Below are 19,669 nucleotides of genomic sequence, written 5' to 3'. Positions count from 1 at the left end.
ATATATACAAGTAATCGAAATGCAAAGCCACAGTGCGTAGACAGTATTGTTTTGCATGTGATACCGTTGTCTCAACTCAGGGGACTCTTGATTCAGCTTTTCTGCTCTCATTTTTCCTAGGATACTTTGAGGCTGGTGACGTCACGTGGAGGTATCGCAGTATTTTTCAACAGGGCAAGTGAAATACTCTATAAACAATTACGCTATTGTTTCAAGATGGGCGAAAACCATCTTAATTGCGCATTAGCTTATTGTAATAACAGAGGAAGCAATACAAATGAAATAATGTACCATCGATTCCCTACAAATGATGAATTTCGAAGAAGATGGATTTCCCGCTGTAAGCAAAAAAACACTTTTAATATGGATAATGCACGAGTATGTTCTGCTCCCTTTCACCACAAGATAATCAAAGGGTCTGAAGGTTTTCCGCAAAAGTAGTGCTTAAGATCTGACGTTGTCCCTTCTTATCGATACCAAATTGGCATGGGAAAAAGATAAACTAGACGCTAGTGAAGTTGGAAAACAGATATGTAACAACAATAATTTACTTTTATTGACATTTGTTTTTGCGGGCCTGAAACTTTTTAAGAGTTTATGTACGTAAAGCGAAGTGGAAGGGGATACCAACGAGAATATAAATGTATACTCTCATATATTATTTACTTTAAATGATATTCTTAAGTTTTGTTGAATATCTGAATCATTATTCTGCCAAAGTGCTCAAAGTGCACTTTGAGCAGAATATTCATAGAAACCTATTACGAACCGAACTTCACCTAATCTAATCTTGTCTAAACGAATCGTACTTGTTACGTACAAATTACCTTGATTTTATTCCTTCTCCAATGCCACATCGTGTGACAAAATCACTTGTTCTGCTCAAAGTGCACTTTCACCATTATTTTTATAATTTAAGGACTGACCGAAAGAGGAGGCTAAGCCACGGAATTAAGTTCCAAGAAATCGAAGTGTAAAGTGTACGACAAATTACTGCAAATTTTTCCCTGTGAAGATGCTTTTTCATGTATGTATACCACTCTACAACCTGTAACCATCTGGTGTGCAACTTGTAACCTGTAGCACATAATGTAAAGTGTTGTATTGAGTAATAAACGAATATTAATACTGCAAAGGAAATATTTTGCAGTAATGATATGTGACAGTTTGATTAATATACACTAAATACAATAATTTTTGTTAGATTTCTAACATAACCAACCAAATTAAGTTAGGTTAGGTTCGGTTGTGTTAGGTTATGGTGGATTAGATTTGGAACGTAACCTAACCTATCCTATCACAACCTAATCTAATTTATTATTACATACCTAGAATCTCTGAATACTTTGAATTATGTTTGCTTTATGTATTTTACTACCTGAAATGTTCTCATGGGGAGGATTGGTTTATGGTAAGTATTTGAACTCCTCCCTCTCCTTATAATTCACGTTTCAATGAAAGTGTAATGACAAAAATCTATAATGTCACCCCTTCCCCACGCCCACGGTATCGAGACAGTGACCCCGAAAATTATGGACTGAACACCAATTTCGGCTGTTTTCGATTTTTTGTCGTCTCCTTCCTATCTCCTCTCACCCCTAGCCGAAAAATGATGATCTTCTTTTTAGTCCTAGGTGCACTAAAATACCAAAAATACTTGGTACTTTAAGTTGGTCGAGGAGGAGTTAGTCGTCAAACATTGTTACAATGATTTTTACCTAGGTATTTATTTTTATTTATATGAATAGAAATTGCTCCCCCTTCCCCTTAGAACGGAAATTTTCAAAAACAATGGGACATGTTTTCCCTTAAGTTTCATGAAGAATTTATATATCGAGTTTCATCTTTCTAACTTGATGGGTTCGTGAGATACTATATTTTAGGCACAAATTCTAAACCCCTTCTACCCCCTTAGGATTCGCCCTTTAATCAAAGTAATGTAACAAAAATCTTAGTCAAGCCAGGTTAACTCATGTACTAAAAATTGTAAAATCGACCCAAAGGTCTAGGATAAGTTAGCGAGCAAACATTATATTCATTTTTGTTTGTATAGATAATTAATCATTATTGACGGTATTTATTTATTTATTTATTAAAATATGTTGTCTCATCTGTGAGTAGAAAAACTCATTATTCGTATTTGAAAAGAAAAGGAAGTACATATGTGAATTCAGTTTTACGAGTAAAGCGCGAAGTGTAACGAACAGGCAAGTGAAAAAAAATCTCACCGATACCTCCACATGACGTCACGGACAGGGAGCCAATCAAAACGCTAATCGCGAACTGGGGCTACCTGTTATTTTATATACCTTGGTCTCAGCTCATCTACTTTCCTTCGTTTTGCAGCTACTTATACACCCACCAAATATGAAAAGTATATAAATAGATTTAAAGCGAAAGTAGATAGGTCAGTCGTGACAACGGATACCACATGCAAGATAATATTGTCTAATGCACTGCGGATTTGCTTTCCGATTACTTTTATTTATTTTGAAGAAATTGAAAAACAAAATAAATTAGGCGGTTTTTGCGCGGAGGACCCTCAAGTTATGATGCAGTGAACTTCTGGTCAATGATTATCTAATTACGATACTGTAGTATACAATTATAGTAATATAAAAGAAACACACTGCGTAAAGTACCTGAGAAAGTAGATAGCAGTTCTACCATCCATTTTTTACTCGAAGAACAAAGCACACTTCTTTCGTTTCCGTTGGTCCTATTTCCCATGATTCCGTCTGTTTCCACTGAATTCGACTGTGCTCGGCGAACATCGTATACCCTTCTCGAACAAATGAATGTTGGTTTGATGGTTTTGGACGTCTATACGTTCAGACATCAATATTTAAATGATATATCATTCATGAAGTACGTATGAAATAGAAGTAAACCATCTGTTTCAAGAGAAGTACGCATAATTCCTTAACGTACAAAATAGCATGCTACGATCAAATAGATGGTTATACATGAAACCTCTTGTTTTGTACAGATTTACGTATGAAATTCACGGTGTAGATCTCTTTCTCAAATGTTCTGCTATCCGATTAACTTTTTTTAAAAATATAAATAATGATCTTTCATGTGTACAGTAAGTACGAAATAGACGTACACTGTCTGTTGCAAGAGTGTTACTCTTATTTGCGTAATACACTGTAGGTACAGTACCAAAGAAGAGGACACGGGAAATATTTGAGGAGACTGTTTATACGCACCATCTTGTTTTATACAAAATTAAGTAAGAAATATACGGTGTACGTATATTTCGCCAATGTACTACTCTCTGCATTGCGGATTTCTCTCACTGAGGTTCATGGTCTAGAAGAAAAGAGCAATCTCTACTGGATACAATTCTGGACTAAACCAAGCTACCCTGGATTCATATCACGAACTTTCACAGGATCTTCTACAATATCCTTTATCGTTTTTTGTTCTAACAAAGCACATATACAGTTTTTTCAGTGACTAAAATTTTACGATCCTCATGCGTATTACTGACGCAAGCATCATAACTCACCCATTTTAAATATTTTGATTTCACTATTTGTGTGCTAATATTATAGTCTTTTTTCTACTGTAAGGATCAAATCAACTATACCTGTACCGACGTGAACTTTCTTTAAGTCCATTTCACTCTAAGTAACTTACTCAAAAAAATGTTTTTCAACATTCATCAGTCTTTCTTTATACCGTGTTAGTAACCAACTATATAATACAGTAGCCTTGATTTCTGACAGTGTTCTGTAATCCAGCTTAATTGAAGACGACATATGTAGGAAAATCATCGTTTCCTCAACGTGGTCTTGCATTTGAATTGTTTAGGGTTGAGAAGAAGTCTTATCAACCTGGTCAAAACACGCTTTTTCCCTTCTTACTCGATTACAATTAGTGTTCACAGCTCATACGTTAGAAAATAAAACTGTAGCTGGTTGATACGACTATTGTTGTTTCATTTATAAACTAATCATTATGATTTTCTTACACGATGATTATAAGCCTCCCTAGTAGCACAAAATGATCGGCCCGACATCCATAAATGGTCAGTTGAAGTTGGCCCCGACAATCGGGAAAAGATCGTTATGTCCGCTTTTTCGACAACTTCCCGACGAACCAATTTCCGACGATTTCCCGATCATATTAGGACAATAACGACATTATCCCGACTGACTACCGACGACTTGCCGACCAAATATGAACAGCTCACCGACTATAAACGTGACTATTTTTGGACAATCTCCCGATAATACCGACCAATTACTGACGACTTGCCGACCAAAAATGGAGAGTTCACCGGCGATAGACGACAATTTTTGGACCATATCCCGATCAGATAGGAATAACCTGCCGACGGTAAGCGTGAGTGCTTATTAATATCAGCTGTGGATGCTGAAACGTACCTCCCGCAGATATCCAGGGGTGTAGATTCCCTATATCCGCGGGAGTTGCGTTCTAAACATCTACATCTGATAATAGTAAACGCTGTATAGAGGACTAGTTGTTATCACACAATACATATTTGATATTTACATGCAGTTTAGCTACACCGCCATTCAAAAGAAAGTTTGCCCAAAAAAAATCTTTAACAATTTACTTGAATTAATATGTACACTCATTCCAAATTATTGTCCCATGTATATAAATATAAGAATATAATTTGATAACGAATTCGCCCGTTATTTCTTATAATGTTAGTAGGTGTGTATTCGGCAAAGACGTGTATGTGGCAAATTTCATGTCAAAAGAGCAATAAATAAGAACAATAAAACGAAACTAAAACTTTCTTGTCCATTTAGCAACATTTTGTTTTACTCATTCTAATTTTCGTAATTATAATTCTTTTCCTATTAAATTTACCACAAATATACATTTCTCGATTATACACATAGTATCAGTAATAAAAGTACCCTGCAAGATCACTATCAAGTTATATTCTTACAAGAAGACAGTTATAGATATGTGATAATCATTTTGGATATGAGCGTACGTTTACATTACATTTAACATTAATCTTTCTCTAAATTCCGACGCCTATGTTCCGGCTGCGTTCATGTGCGGATACGGAGTAATTATAATTTTCTAATGTAATTATAGGATATACGATGATTTTTATAAGGTCTTACAAAGCAATGAAAAAATACATTTGGAAAGAAATATACATGAACTTTTATTCTTCAGTTTCACAGAAATAATAATAATAATAATAATAATAATAATAATAAAATTGGTTAAAAGAAATGAAACATATATTTATGTGCAGAAGCCGCATTACTTTATCGTGATGTACATACTATATATTTCAGCAGATTTTTTACAAAACAAAACGGCTCAAGAAGTCATATAAAAATACAAAACATACAAATTGTAAATAAAAACAACGAAACGTGTCTGTTTAGTATGCATATTTCCTTTTTCGAAACAATTATTAAACATATTAGTAGAATTCCAGTTTCAGTTGAAGCTCGAGTTCTACGCGTAAGATATTCTACTGAACAGACTGATCATGTTCAGTAATGTGTGTACAAGTAAAAATCAGAAGCATACCTGTTACACCTATTTATAGAGGTTTACATAGCATAGATTAACTGAAGAATTGACAACGCAAAAAACTAAACAGTAGATGTTCTTAAAAAATAAAAGCTCCTTTACCGAAAATATCTCACTACCTAGCCTTCTATGAAAAAAAAAATCGCACAAAACTCAACTTCAGTTGAAATGCAAGCACTAAGTATCCTTGCTTTCAAGTCCTCCTTCCGCATTTAAATGTGAGAGTTAATAAAAGCTCTTAACAAAACTGAAACTTCAAGTAAACCAGTTTGTAATTAAGTTACAAGAAGACTATTTTAATCATTACTAGACTATTGTTACGTAAAAACTAAAAACATCCTGGGAAAGCAAGTAGAATTTAACGAACTTGTTGTGCAGATTCTACCAAGGAATCTTTGATTTTTCATTTCTTGTGAATAATGCAAAATCAACGTTCAATATGAAAAATGTGAAAAGTAAGAGTTAGTCCTGGCAAAACCCTCTATAACTACACTGGAAAAATATGTAACAGAACATACATTTTGGATATCCTTGTCATCAGGGATACTCGAAATGTCCATTCTGTCAACAAATTTTCCTAGCACCCGTAATACCATATTTTACAGATTTTCGTCTGTACTGTAACTCGTACATTTCAAATTTTTCATTTGGAACGTTGATTTTTCATTTTTTGTAACATACTGGAAAATCATGTGTGTCCTGGAAAAAATCTATGATGAGAAGTCTTCATACATGACATATACGCATTAGTAAAAATGTTTCATGTTACAGAAAGGAATGCAAACATATGCCGAAAAGTCTGGAATAAGAAGGCACTTATGTAAACAATCTGAAGACAAAGTAGTACCTGTCCTCTTTCTCTTTTCCACTCTGAAGATAGACAACCATGTTATTTCTCTTACACAATAACAACGCGTTCCGTTTCAGGGTGTTGTGGCGCATCTCGACCACGACCAGTTTTCTGTCTACGCGATTCACGTCCACCATCCCTGTCTTTAACGTGGCGAAACCAGTTCTGTATTACGGAATGCACTTCACATTCAGAAGCATTCAATGCGTATGGGCTTCTCCGAACTGCACCTGAAAACAATTACAAAGAAATTAGTGTTGCGATTCTGTTAACATATCCTAAAATATATTACATGTAAAATACAATGTGAAGAAATTGATACACTCTTCAGGAAATCTGTGGAGCAATGACTCTTAAATTTGATCGGCATACTACAATCAGGAATTAAATTCTATGCTGATGTAATTTTTTTTCCTAGCTCCTATCTACTACCTCATACTTTTCGGGAGACTGGGACAAATGCATCTGATTCACTGGACTAACCTCGTTGAAACGTTTACGCCGTCTACTCTGGGAGGGTTATTTACGTAACTATAGTTGTCCATTCACGGGTGGGCTTTGGTCTAGCTATTCTTAAATAACACTACCTTATTATAGGAAATTGTTGACTAATATAAAGCAACATGTTCTTACGTGATGTTATCAATCACCGGTAGTTATTTTTGTTTTGACTCAAGATTAATTTCACAGGATTCAATTCATTTTTAATTATCGAGATTTGGATTGGCCGGGATAGTAAGAAGGTGACAAGAACGCCCTATTAATACGGTAAGATTGGGACATATGCTTGGTGCTGCTGAGGAAAATCCTGGAAAATCTCAGCTAAGATAATCTTATCCTCTTGGTGCTTATTTCTGTCTTGCAGGTATGTCGAATTTATGGAAAATGATGTTCCGAAAGACGTCAGTTGCATTATTGTGTATTCCATCTATAGATGTGCAGTTCGGCTAATTGTTTGAACTTCCCCTGCTGGATTTTACAGCAGTATCTCTTCCTCCCCCTATCCCTGTTTTGACCGCATTTACGTGGTTGCAATGTCGCAGCACCCACTGTGTCTCGTATCTCTTACTCTCACTCCCAATACTATCACTAATGTGAAACAGATGTCAGGCTTCCACATTTCGCTATAATCGAGCATAATATATATGTATAAGAAAACTATATATGTTGAACAGCAACCTTCTAATCACTGACTGAAAGGACAGCGTTTGGAGCTGTGGCAACTAAGTACCCCACGTGGACTTGACGAGCGGTTGTCAAATGCCAGAAATGAGGGTTCTAGTTGACCATTTAGTTATCGGGGGTGTTTTCCACAAGTTCTCGCGGACGATGACTTATTTATGGCACTAGCCCCCACACATAGAAGGCGGCATCCTTTATATACAAACTGCACATGTATAGATGGAATAGAGAATAATAGCAGTAATAGGTATATTGAATTTTTAATTTTTTAAAAGGCTTTAAGTAGCTTTGACTCACACCGATGAAACCCACGCACACCGATGAAACCCACGCACACGGTGGTTCTTCAACACAAAACCTACATGCCACGGGTCGGGATCAAACCAAGGACTCTATGCACCAGAGGCGAGCGCTCTACCAATGAGCCAACGCGGCTCCAGTAAATGTACTAGTAAGAATGCTACCATAAAAACAACTACAGCCTCTAGAGTACAGACGGTAAAGGTAACATATTTGTCATAAACATATTTAGGAACAAGCACAAGGAATAAAAAATGAATACATAACATTCATCCTGACAAGTAACATTCCAACATGAAGTATAACGTATAGAGAAAAACTTCTAAAATGCAGTACATGACATTAACTTACCCTAAAATAGTCGTTAATGTTGTAAGAAAATTACTTTATTATCCTATTCCTCCTAAACAACAGCAAAACGAAAAAATGTATGTTCAGCAATTTACAGTTCCAGTAAAATCATAAAAATTTGATGACGCTAATTAAACGCAGCCAGTCAATCAAACCACCTAAATTATGCAAACTAATTCAACTGGATCCAGTCACAACAGTAACTACTCGCATGCATAGTTTACTGACAGAAATCGTAGCATCCACACCCGCGACAGATGCTTTTCTTGCATGCATGCATGCGGAGTTCAATAGTAGAAGTTGGAGAGCGGTCGCTCCTCAACGGTTGGAAGGCGGGACTATCTGGGGACCTGACAGTCAAAATATTCTTTTCTTTCGTTACAGTATACAGAAAACACATTATTGGTATTATTAATGTTACCTATTAAATTACAGTCCAAACATTAAAACTGAATGAATTTCCTTCTACCTAGCCATAGGGGATATACGGAACCAAAAATGCATTTAAATCGCACGAGAAAAATGCACCTTGACAGGAATGGAACAGGAACTGTCCAAAGAATCTGAAACAACAGCAAGATTTAACAGTCGAGAGTTTGAATATATTTTAGGGTCCTTCTGCAACTTTGGTTCAGACCGGATGGATGGATGGTGATTGATGGAATGGAAGATGGGGGAAAAAAACGGAGAACTCCTAGAAACCCCACGCACATAGTGTCCACAAACCCGCATGGCATGAACTGGGTCCAATCCGGGGTCTCCACGCACCAGAGGTGAGCCATTTGAAGTATGTATCCTACAGCTTTAAAAATGTTAAAATTTCATGATACTTATAGGGGATCCCTGATTTGAAACTCGCTACACACAGACAAACCAACGGTGAGGCCTTCCTTACAGAGTATTAGAAGCCTACAACTGAAAGCATCCCGAATACTCACCTAGTAGAATATCCATCAATTTCAGGTGCCTGAGAGGTTTCTTGTTGTGCTTGCCTGTCCAGTTAAATTGAAGTGTCAAATTATTGCAGAATAGTTTTTCCAATATTCTTCGTACGATGTGTTGTACCTTTCTTCCTTCTACAAGGCTCAGTTGTAGCTCCTGCAATAAAAACACTTAGACATTTAGAGCGAAATTTGACGTAGATTACATGCAGAAGCATATCATTTGAAATATATATATGAAAAACCCGAGTAAAATTGCGTAATATTCGCTGCCAGGAACAATTCAAATCGTACATATTAATTGTCTATGTACAAGGACACAATCAAGAGATGAAGGCACACCCAATTTCGAACAAAGATGCCCTCGCATGACATGAAGATAAATATGTTCGTTCTCTTGACCTTCAGCAGGTAATGCAGGTACAAGATGCTTAAATTCTGTTTAATGCTTTGCAAAATGCAACTTCATAACCTACTTTAACACACTTAACTGACTGCATAACCTACTTACGCATTTAATACATGCACTTAATGTGTGTTCCAATGCGCTGCTCGAAAGTTTCCTCAAGGACATACCTACTTTTCCGAAGAACCAACTATCACTTACACGTCACATGCAAAAACTTCTCAACGGTAAAACATCATCAGTGAATTTCTGAGAAAACTTTACATGAAATTGGTATGTCTCCAGAACCTATTGCACTTTGGGGAAATAAAGTGAAATCCAATATGAGAGACGTTATGTCTAATATGCTATACAGATGTACTACTTGAGCTCATGCAGGGTGTATACTAAAATTCCAAAATGAAGTATCGTGACTCTTTGTGACCTTTTCTTTACCAAACCGTAACATTTCGTAACATTATGGTACGACATTAACATTAAGTACGTATTACATTAGTACATTAACATTATGGTACGTATTAACATTAAGTTTCTTTTTTTCTGGGAGTGATCCATTCATCCCTTACAAGTGCAAGCCCACCTCCAGAGCTTCTGTCAAATTCGACCACGTGGAACATCCTAATACAAATATATTTTAAAACATTCATTTAAAATTCTTGTGCACAAACACTATTACCTGCCTTGTCAATAATGTTACTGCTATAGATAAACAATATTAGAGCATGCAATATAACCAGTTCCGCCCACTATATGAAAGTAAGGGAAAACGTAGAGGCACAATCAAAATTATTTTCACAAAATATTCTTAAAAATGCAAGTACACATTTGATTATACTGATGAATGCTTGCCCCCATGCGCGAGGCCCTTGGAAAGAATGAGTACAGAATGATTTCTGTGGTGCAGCATTATGCACCATGGTTATTTCACGAGCAGATTACGAAACTTTTTTTTTTATTTCGATAGTAACACTGTAGGTCAAAGCTCCATGGAGTTGCCCTTTACATACAGAATGGGTATGTAATTGTAATACACACGCAATTCCTAAACCACAAATGAAAACAGAAGGTGTTGCAAATACGTGGCGAGCATTTTTTACTAATTTCAGTGGCGAACACTTGGAGTTTGTAGTCCATAAACTAACGGGGATAAGCAAGTAAGAGTATGGTTTAGGTAAGTTAGGTTTTTATTCATTTACATTCTGATAATATTTAACGAGAACAATTTCGTGGATTATAACAGCGAAGCCAACGAAAATGTTCTCTCTACAAATTTACATTTAGAGTGGTCATGCCTCGACTGAGAAAGAAAACCGGGTGTTGAACATGTACAAAACTATTTATAGTGGACATATACAACTGTCTTACCACAAGAGCTATTTTCGTCAAGGTTAAAAAAAAGAACATTCAATCAGGCTTTACCGAGTTCTTAACAAAACATGTGATAGCTGTGTAATTGCAGTACAACATTCCCTCTGCACTTCGTCGTTCGCCAGAGCACAACGGACTACTAAATTATAGTGTTCATTTTCTTTATCCTTCATCTTACGGCTTCCCTGTGCCTCTTTACATAACATGTCTGTTTCTTTGAATTGATACTCATCTCAAATATTCGTACCTACTCAATCAGAAGTTATAACAAAAAGATGTTTCTCAAAAACTAATATTAATTACTTTCTGCACTTGCTAGCACAAGAAACCTGGCACAAAATATATGAAATTGGTGATACGGATGGTAAATTTAACTTTTTTCTAGATACATTTCTCTTTCAATTCAATATTGCGTTTCCCAGAAAGAACTACAGTAAGGTTAGGTTGGGGAAACCATGGGTCACTATAGGAATTAGGACTTCTAAACTCAAACTACTTGAGTTATCAAAAAAACTAAAAACGTGTAAAGATGTAACACCTCAATTTATTGAATATGTAAAATACTATAGGAAGACATACAAAAGAGTCATACGAGCAGCAAAACTTTTACACAGTACAAATTACATCTTAGCAGCGAGAAACAAAAGTAAAGCTATGTGGAAGTTAATTAATGGTAAGATGAATAAGGTAAAAATAACAGGAATTGATGCAATAAAAGTAAACTCTCAAGTAGTATGTAACCCAGATAAGATTGCAAATCATTTTAATAAATATTTCTTAACTTTAGAAACATTTAACCCAATCAAAATAGCTCATCAAGAAAATAACTCTAAGCTACAGAGCGGAATAACTAAGTCGCTTTTCCTGAAACCAGCTACACCAGAGGAAATCTTACAAATAATAAAAAGCTTAAAAAGCTCCAGCTCTCCAGGTTGGGATGAAGTGCCATCCATGATTGTAAAGGAAAGTTCTCTTCTTATTGCACATCAACTCTGTCATATAATAAATCATTCATTTTTGACAGGAATTTTTCCTACGCGGCTTAAGTTAGCTAGAGTTACACCTGTGTATAAAAAGGGAAGTAAATTGGAGTTAAATAATTATCGTCCTATTTCAGTTTTGTCGTGCTTTTCTAAAATATTTGAGTTAGCAATGAAAGCACGACTAAATAACTTTTTCCTTTTAAATAATATAATATCCACAAGTCAACACGGGTTTCAAAGCCAGAAGTCAACCAACACTGCAAACTTTAATTTCATCTCTGATGTAGCAATGGATATAAATAAAGGAAAGCATGTAATTGGTATTTTTGTTGATTTATCTAAGGCGTTCGATTCTATAGACCATGGTATTTTGCTAGAAAAATTGTATTCTTATGGCATCAGAGGTGTGGCAAACAATTGGATAAAGTCGTATTTATCTGAACGTAGTCAAACTGTTGGCATCTGTAAAGAGGTAAATGGCAGAAGAACAATGTTTAAATCATCTTTAATGAAAGTAACAAAAGGAGTACCACAAGGATCAATATTGGGACCTCTTTTGTTTGTTGTATATATTAATGATTTGGTTAATAGTCTAGGCTGTGTGAAGTCAACATTGTATGCTGATGACATAAATGTTCTTGTCAGTGGAGACTCAGTAAATGAAGCAGAAAGTCTCACTACAAAGACGCTAACAAAAATTATTAGTTGGTTAAACATAAATAAATTAACTATGAATTTAGGAAAAACTAACATTGTCAAATTTCGATTCCCGGGCCAAAGAAATGAACTTGTACCAATAACTGTAGACACTGTAGAATTATGTCAAACACCATCTATTAAATTTCTAGGAGTATATGTTAATGAAGATTTAACATGGAATACTCATGTTGAATACATTAATACTAAACTCAGTTCACTCTGCTTTGCATTCCGTAGGTTGCAAGGTAGTTTGTGCAAGGAAGCTGTCATGTCCTTATACTATAGCAAAGTTTTTTCAATAATAAACTATGGTGTTATATTTTGGGGGAATTCGAGAATAAGTGCTAGTACATTCCGAATACAGAAAAAAAATATTAGAATAATGTTAAGTATGCCTGAACGATCCTCATGTAAAAATATTTTTAAAAAATATAAATTATTGACATTACCTAGTTTATATATATATCGCACAATTATGTATGTAATAGAGCACAAGGATTTATTTACTTTAGCTAATACGATTCATTCACACAATACTAGGCAGAATTGTAATATGTATATTATCCAACAGAATTATGCAAATTTTAGCAAAACTGTGTATATGAATTGTACAAAATTATATAACAAATTACCAGCAAAGTATAAGGACATTAACGAAAAACGGATATTCAGAAATACTCTGTTAGAATTATTGTTAGAAAAAAGCTATTACTCTGTGGAAACTTATCTTACTGATAATATATAGAGAATGTAAATCATATCTGACAACTGTAATGCTTAATTGAGAATTGTCCTCATTTGTAAGCTATGAACAGGCAAATAAATATGAATATGAATATGGATATTAGCATCCTAAACAAGCAGATGAACAACTAAGGGCGGACGGAGTCTACAGTATTTGTTAACGGGCACTGGAAATAAACCATTGTGTTCGATAGACACCGTCGAGACTTGAACCCGTGAGTAGGCGGCAGGTGCAAAGCAATAGATATTACCCTACTCAATAATATTATACGCTATACACCAATCCTTCTTAATAAATAAAAAAAAATCATTCATACTTAAATATGCAAAATTCGGCATATAACTATCACTATCACTACTACTGCCTATTACTACTATTACTAGGAGCTTTTATTATACTTTCGGTCGAAAATCAGGCAAATCAGGTGGACGGTCAACTTCAGAATAAATGTCGTTACAGATAGATAGCAATTAGGCCTAACATCACTTACTATCCTCCATAGGTTTCTCACCACCACTATGGTGGAAGAACATATAGTCCTACGTATATTTACGAATTTCATCCTAAATACAATGGCTCGAGACTCCGAAAGTTATTCTCTTTGCGTTTACCCACTCCAACACACTTTCGTTAACATCACGTTTCTCATATAAATTTGACTTTACTTGGTGTAGATAAACTGATCCGAACCCAAAATCGTATTCATTCTGTTGGACGCAGTAAGGATCCTATGCCGATATAAAAATAGTCTTGTACATATTCAACCATAGGCCTACCTGCTTCCTTTCTCGTTCGAGATACAAAGACCATAAATTAAGATTTCCTAGTAATCACAATTTACAATTTTGTTGGTTTCGTTATTGAATCCACGAAGTCACTCCTGTAAAGGATTACGCAACTGGAGTAACACCAAGTCATTATTATTATTTAAAATTGTTATAAAGAATGACGAAAATTACCTTGGAATTACTCGAGCAGAAGGTTCTATCAAATTTTGACTCATCTCTTACATTTTCGGGTTAGATTAGAGCTTTGTATTTCTTTTAACAGAACATGCACTAAATAAGAAGCTCCATTACTACTTGCAGATTGAATTCAGGAGAGCTCAGTAAATATAGTGTGACATATGGCATAAACACTACAGTGCATAAAATATGAACCAACTTGTACGAGGTGGCCATTAGAAAGCACGAATGCTATCTAACCGAATTAGGGCAGGAGGGCAGCAGTGGGAACCAGAGGTAACGAGGAGGTGCGTCCGTAGAGAGCAGGCGCGCCAGCGATGGGAAGTACACACATGAACGAGTATAATGGAAGAAGACACGCATACAATACTTTCACCATTACTCAAAATTCGGGTTCACTCGAGCAAACGGTTCTACTGAAAAAATTTATAAGCAAAATACGGTGTAAAACACTTTTCATAAAAGTAGAAGAATGTGAATATGAGTAATTACTGTTATTGGATATCATATTGAAATACATTTTGAATGGCAGTCAACGTATTCTAAGTGTAACTATTTACTGGAGCGGAAGAATACAAAAATGCAAAGGTGGAAATAAACGGCGGGAACATTCTGTTCGTGTTAGCATTGGACGTTTGCGATGGAAGTAATGCAAACATACAATTTTATTACAAAGAATTGTGATAAAGCGCGTTATGTCAGAAAGTTTTTGCAGCGTCATTGTATGTTGAAACGTAAAATCTACTGTGCGAAGTGTGGAAAAAAAAGTAAAAATTAAGAACAGATGAATTTCTCCTCGCAGCGGGCCATTTGTACCCGGGAAAGCAATGATGCCATTCTGAAGATAGAAATTATTACAATTATTTAAGTTCTTTTGAAGCTAAAAATTATTGCGGATATTTTATGTATTTTTGTACTGTTCTCGCTGGTGCGTACGCCCTCTATCGCTGACGCGCCTGCTCCCTATAGACGCACCCCCTCGCTCGGGTCCCCTTGCTGCGCTCCTGTCTGGCTCGGTTAGATAGCATTCGTGCTTTTTAGTGGCCACCTAGCACAAGTTGGTTCATGGTTTGTGCACTAGCTCCTCATTTAAAAGAAACCTTAAAATGCACTAATTGTGTGAAAATTAGGTTGAACCTTCTGCTCGAGTAATGCCCAAAATTCATTTCAAAGACTGTCCATTAACAGTAATTACTCATATTCAGACTCTCATCCTTCACGAAAAAAGGTTCACACAGTATATTTGGGTAAACTTTACATGACACGCTTCAGCTGCGCATCGATAAGTAGAGCCCTTTTAAAAAGTATAGTAGAGTAGGGTAGGGTAGAGTAAAGTAAGATAGAAATAAGTAGGGTAGGGGTTAGGAACGGGTCAGCTTAAGGTTAGGTAAGTTTTGATCCATTTTCATAAAATTATTCGAGTGTAATTTCTCGTTTCTGAGTGAGTATACCTGCTGGAGCGGGCGTTGTAAAGTTAACCCGTATGTTTTAGCTATAAATTTTCTATTTGGCAGAACCGTCTGCTCGAGTAAACCCATTACCTTAAGTTACTTGTGTTGATAGGGGCATTCTTTTATGTGTGACCCTTGGTTTACAATTATCAAAAAGGATTATGCCTGAAAATGTTAATTTATGCATACATGCAGGCCTGCTGTTGTGTCTGCTCTTTTTCTACCTCTTCTCAAGCGAACCGTACATTTGAGTGTTATTTTAAAGCCCTTTAGTATCTATGGCTCAAACCATGCACCATACATATAATGAACAAATACGACGGCTTTAATTTTGGACAAGACAGGGGCATGTTCTCATGTACTTTTGTTGAGTATGCATAATATAAGCTGATGGCCTCGTTCTGTAAGCAAAACAATCAGCTTGATACCTACAAATTACATTAAGGATGAAAGTTGATAATTCTTCACCAACTTTAGGGAACTCATATATGCACTTCTACATAATAATTATTTACTGAAAATACATAGATTTAATTTATAAGTAATAAAGAAACACAACTCACCTTCCCCCGCTCTACTTCAACATTCAACTTCTTTGCCTTAAGGCGGATTTTCATGCCCGCGTTAGAACGGAAGCATCACATGTAGCGTATTCACCGTAAATTATTTTCGTTTTCATACATCCGTGCGTGTATTGCGCCAAATTACTACTCCCTAGATAATGCGCATGCGTAAAATAGAAAGTTTGCGACTTTGGTTTGTGATAATGGATTCCCGAAGGAGAGCTATCGTTTTAGCTGGAATATATTATATTTCAAAACGCCGCCGTCGGAAGTATGTTAGGAAAATGTGGTGGGTTCACCCCATTTTCCAGCTTCGACGAGAATACGGAATATACAGGAACCTTTTCTTTGAATTAAAATCCGATTCGGATAAATTTTATAAAACAAATAAAAATATTTATAAATCATACTAAAGCAGTTTCAAATTACATTGCTTTTATTTTATATAGGAATTTATAATTTGTACATACCAGTTATTGTATGAACTATCTATTGTTCCCGGTAGTACAACTAATTAACTACACAAATATAAAAGTACTAACCATCGATACCAATATTCTCAGCAATTTGATGCCATGTTTTTGTCCTTAATACTGAATCCTTGTATTTCGGATGCTTAAGGTTGTACAAAAATTCGTTTTCTCTTACTTGTTCTACGAGCAGTTCTTCAAACGTTGTTTTTACCTCCGCCATGTTAGTCAGTGAATACAATAGTGTACGCGCGCTACTTCCGTCAGAATTGAACAAATTTCTACTCTGACGCGAGTGTAGCGCGCCATCTCCGATGCGTGATTTCATTGGCTGTTTAGCACAATCGCTCGCAACTCACGGAGGTAAAGGACACATGAAAATCCGCCTTTACTCCCAGAATTCTCATTCCTAAACTTCAGCTAACAACGACGCAACGAATCGCGAGACACGTCTGTTAGTGACACAAATTCATTATCACACAAGTCCATTATCTGGATGCACAACAAATGGAATTGACAATATTTAAACGAAATATATAATTTTAGATCTCTCCGTTCAATTTCTTAATTTCAGAATTGGGGACAAACTCCCGATGTAGGGGAGGAAAAAAATGCCGACAAATATTGGCAGTCCTTTTCTGGACGACTTTGATTATCGGGCCGATATCGGTTAATCGTTCCAAAAAGGATGCTTTTTTCCCGACAATTTCGAACATAGGGCCTACGTGCTACATTGTCCTGAAAAAGACCGGACGATAAATGGACGATGCCGACCATAAAAGTACATCGGCCCCATGGTTTGTGCTACTAGGGCTACAAGGTTTGCTTTTAAATAATTGATGTTGGACATGGATCTTTACTTTTCTTGTTTTGGACAATCAGTAAAATTCAGTTAGAACCTTTTCTTACTGAAACGATCATTTTCAGAGACACAAGGTTCTAACTGCACTTAGAACCTTCTCAAACCAAACTGACGAAAAAAATAAACATGGCTTATAACGATAAAAGTGTAGGCCTAACTGCAATTGAGTATATTAACTATTCTTGAAATATGTGTCGAATACTAGTTATAAGTTTAAGAATGCAGTATAATACTCCCTCTTGTCAAGGGGCATGAATAGAGGGGACACTTTAATGCCTTTTTTCTTTAATTCTGAAAACCTCACACAACTCAAACTACTACTGATTCATGGTCCTTTAGCCTGTCATCTTGGAGTTTCTAGAAATTTGATGTTTACTTAATTAACCAGGGCCTAAAATTGAGTGGAATACTCCACACTTTGTGGAACTGTAGGAAAGGAGTGTGGAACTGTAATTCTTAAAGTGTGGAGTAGTATTAATGTGAGTACCTTACTTTTCTCGGATTATACATTTCAAAGCGTTTAGTGTGTCAAACTAAGTCTTACTGATTCAATACATTCATTATGCAATGGGGGTTACTCAATTCCATATAACCGCCAGTATATGACATTAAGCAAGAGTTAATACGTATAGGTGTCTCCTAGATGGAAGGGAAAACCATTGCCAATTTTGAGGCGAAGGAACTTTTTAACTATATTAGTTTTCAAACGTTTTTGGTTGCATTCATATAGTTTTAAAATATGCAACTAAGGCGCGCTATACACCACGAGATCAATCCTAGGAAATGTCTTAGGATTTATCTTCGGAAAAATGTTATGACATATCTTGTAGGAAATCCTACCCTTTTTGTGCCATACACGTGAAGAGTTTTCCTGTCTGACCGAATGACGTGTATCAACATTGTGAAATAGTTCTATTTAATAAAAGTACAAAATTGAAGAATTACTATGCTAACCATACTGCGCATCCCACTGATATTAATAACAGACGTTATATTGTTAAATTGGATACCTCTAAAAAAGAACATAAATGTCAGAAGGGTGCTGTATACTTTTGGTGCACCACATGTTAGAAGATTTACAAATGAAATTTAATCCTTTGCATGAAAAGATATATTTATAAGGATCAAATTTATGCAAACAACAGAATTAAATACAAAGTAATACAGCTGTATTTTATGTTTACAATTGTAGGCTTACTAGTGTAAAATTATTATAAATGATTTAACGACCGATAAAATAGGTGAGAGACAATGTTTAGCAGAAAGAGTCCAGCTAATTTTTCTAAGAAATGTTACAATTTCGGTAGTTTCTATTTACATTAGTTTAGTTTAGGCTGGTTCGGGTTAGTTACGGTTATGTTACGTTAGATTATATTAGTATATGGCTCCAGCTAATTTTCAAAAAGTGATAAAATTTCGCTTATTTCTATTAATATTAGTTTAGTTTAAGTTAGTTAATTTCATTAGGTTAGATTTGGTTAGGTCCAAGTACTTGTATCTTCCATTTCTCCTGTAAATTTTGTATGTTTTGCCTACTTTTGGACCCTTCTGCGAAACATTTACGTAAGTGGATGCATATGAAAGATGACCGGTGATACTATTTTCCACCACCGGTTTATTTCTGTATAGTTTACAGAAGCTATAGTTTATGTTTACAAGTGCAGCGCTACCACCACGATACCATGACAATTACTATTCAAACTCGTATCGTTGCCGAAACCCACTTGTTTTCACTATATTAACTGACGCGCCTGCTTCCTTCGCTTGCACCCTCTGACTGACGCTGGGGCCCCGGCTTCGCCCTGCCCTGACTGTTAGATAGCATTCGTACTTTGCAGAGGCCACCTAGCATAACTTGGTTTGCGTTTTTTGCATTATAGTTTATATGCTATATATCCGCACCCTGTATTTGTACGTAAATCGTAAAAGAATTGTAGTTTATCATCAATTGCTTTTGATGGTTCTCTTGAGGGATTTTATTTATGCTATGTG

The 19,669-nt window shown here is 35.7% G+C and overlaps 1 protein-coding gene across 2 annotated transcripts; it reads right to left on the bottom strand.

The window, feature by feature from the left end:
• Positions 1 to 5,278: 5,278 nt before the first annotated feature.
• Positions 5,279 to 17,201, bottom strand: LOC145671953 (uncharacterized). Of its 2 annotated transcripts, none has more exons than XM_081741148.1 (3): positions 16,346 to 17,201; positions 9,163 to 9,322; positions 5,279 to 6,621 (listed from the first exon to the last, which is right to left on the bottom strand). In XM_081741148.1, the coding sequence occupies exons 1-3, from the start codon at positions 16,397 to 16,399 to the stop codon at positions 6,440 to 6,442; spliced, it is 396 nt and encodes a 131-aa protein (XP_081597274.1). In that variant the 5' UTR covers positions 16,400 to 17,201; the 3' UTR covers positions 5,279 to 6,439. The 2 variants fall into 2 exon arrangements, with proteins under 2 accessions (XP_081597274.1, XP_081597275.1); XM_081741149.1 differs by having other exon boundaries at positions 16,888 to 17,201.
• Between the last annotated feature and the right edge of the window lie 2,468 nt (positions 17,202 to 19,669).

This window comes from Thermobia domestica, chromosome 15 (assembly GCF_964235325.1).
Source record: "Thermobia domestica chromosome 15, izTheDome1.hap1.1, whole genome shotgun sequence".
Classification (NCBI taxonomy): domain Eukaryota; kingdom Metazoa; phylum Arthropoda; class Insecta; order Zygentoma; family Lepismatidae; genus Thermobia; species Thermobia domestica.
Note: the sequence above shows the minus strand (reverse complement) of the source record. Positions and strands in the feature narration are given on the sequence as shown.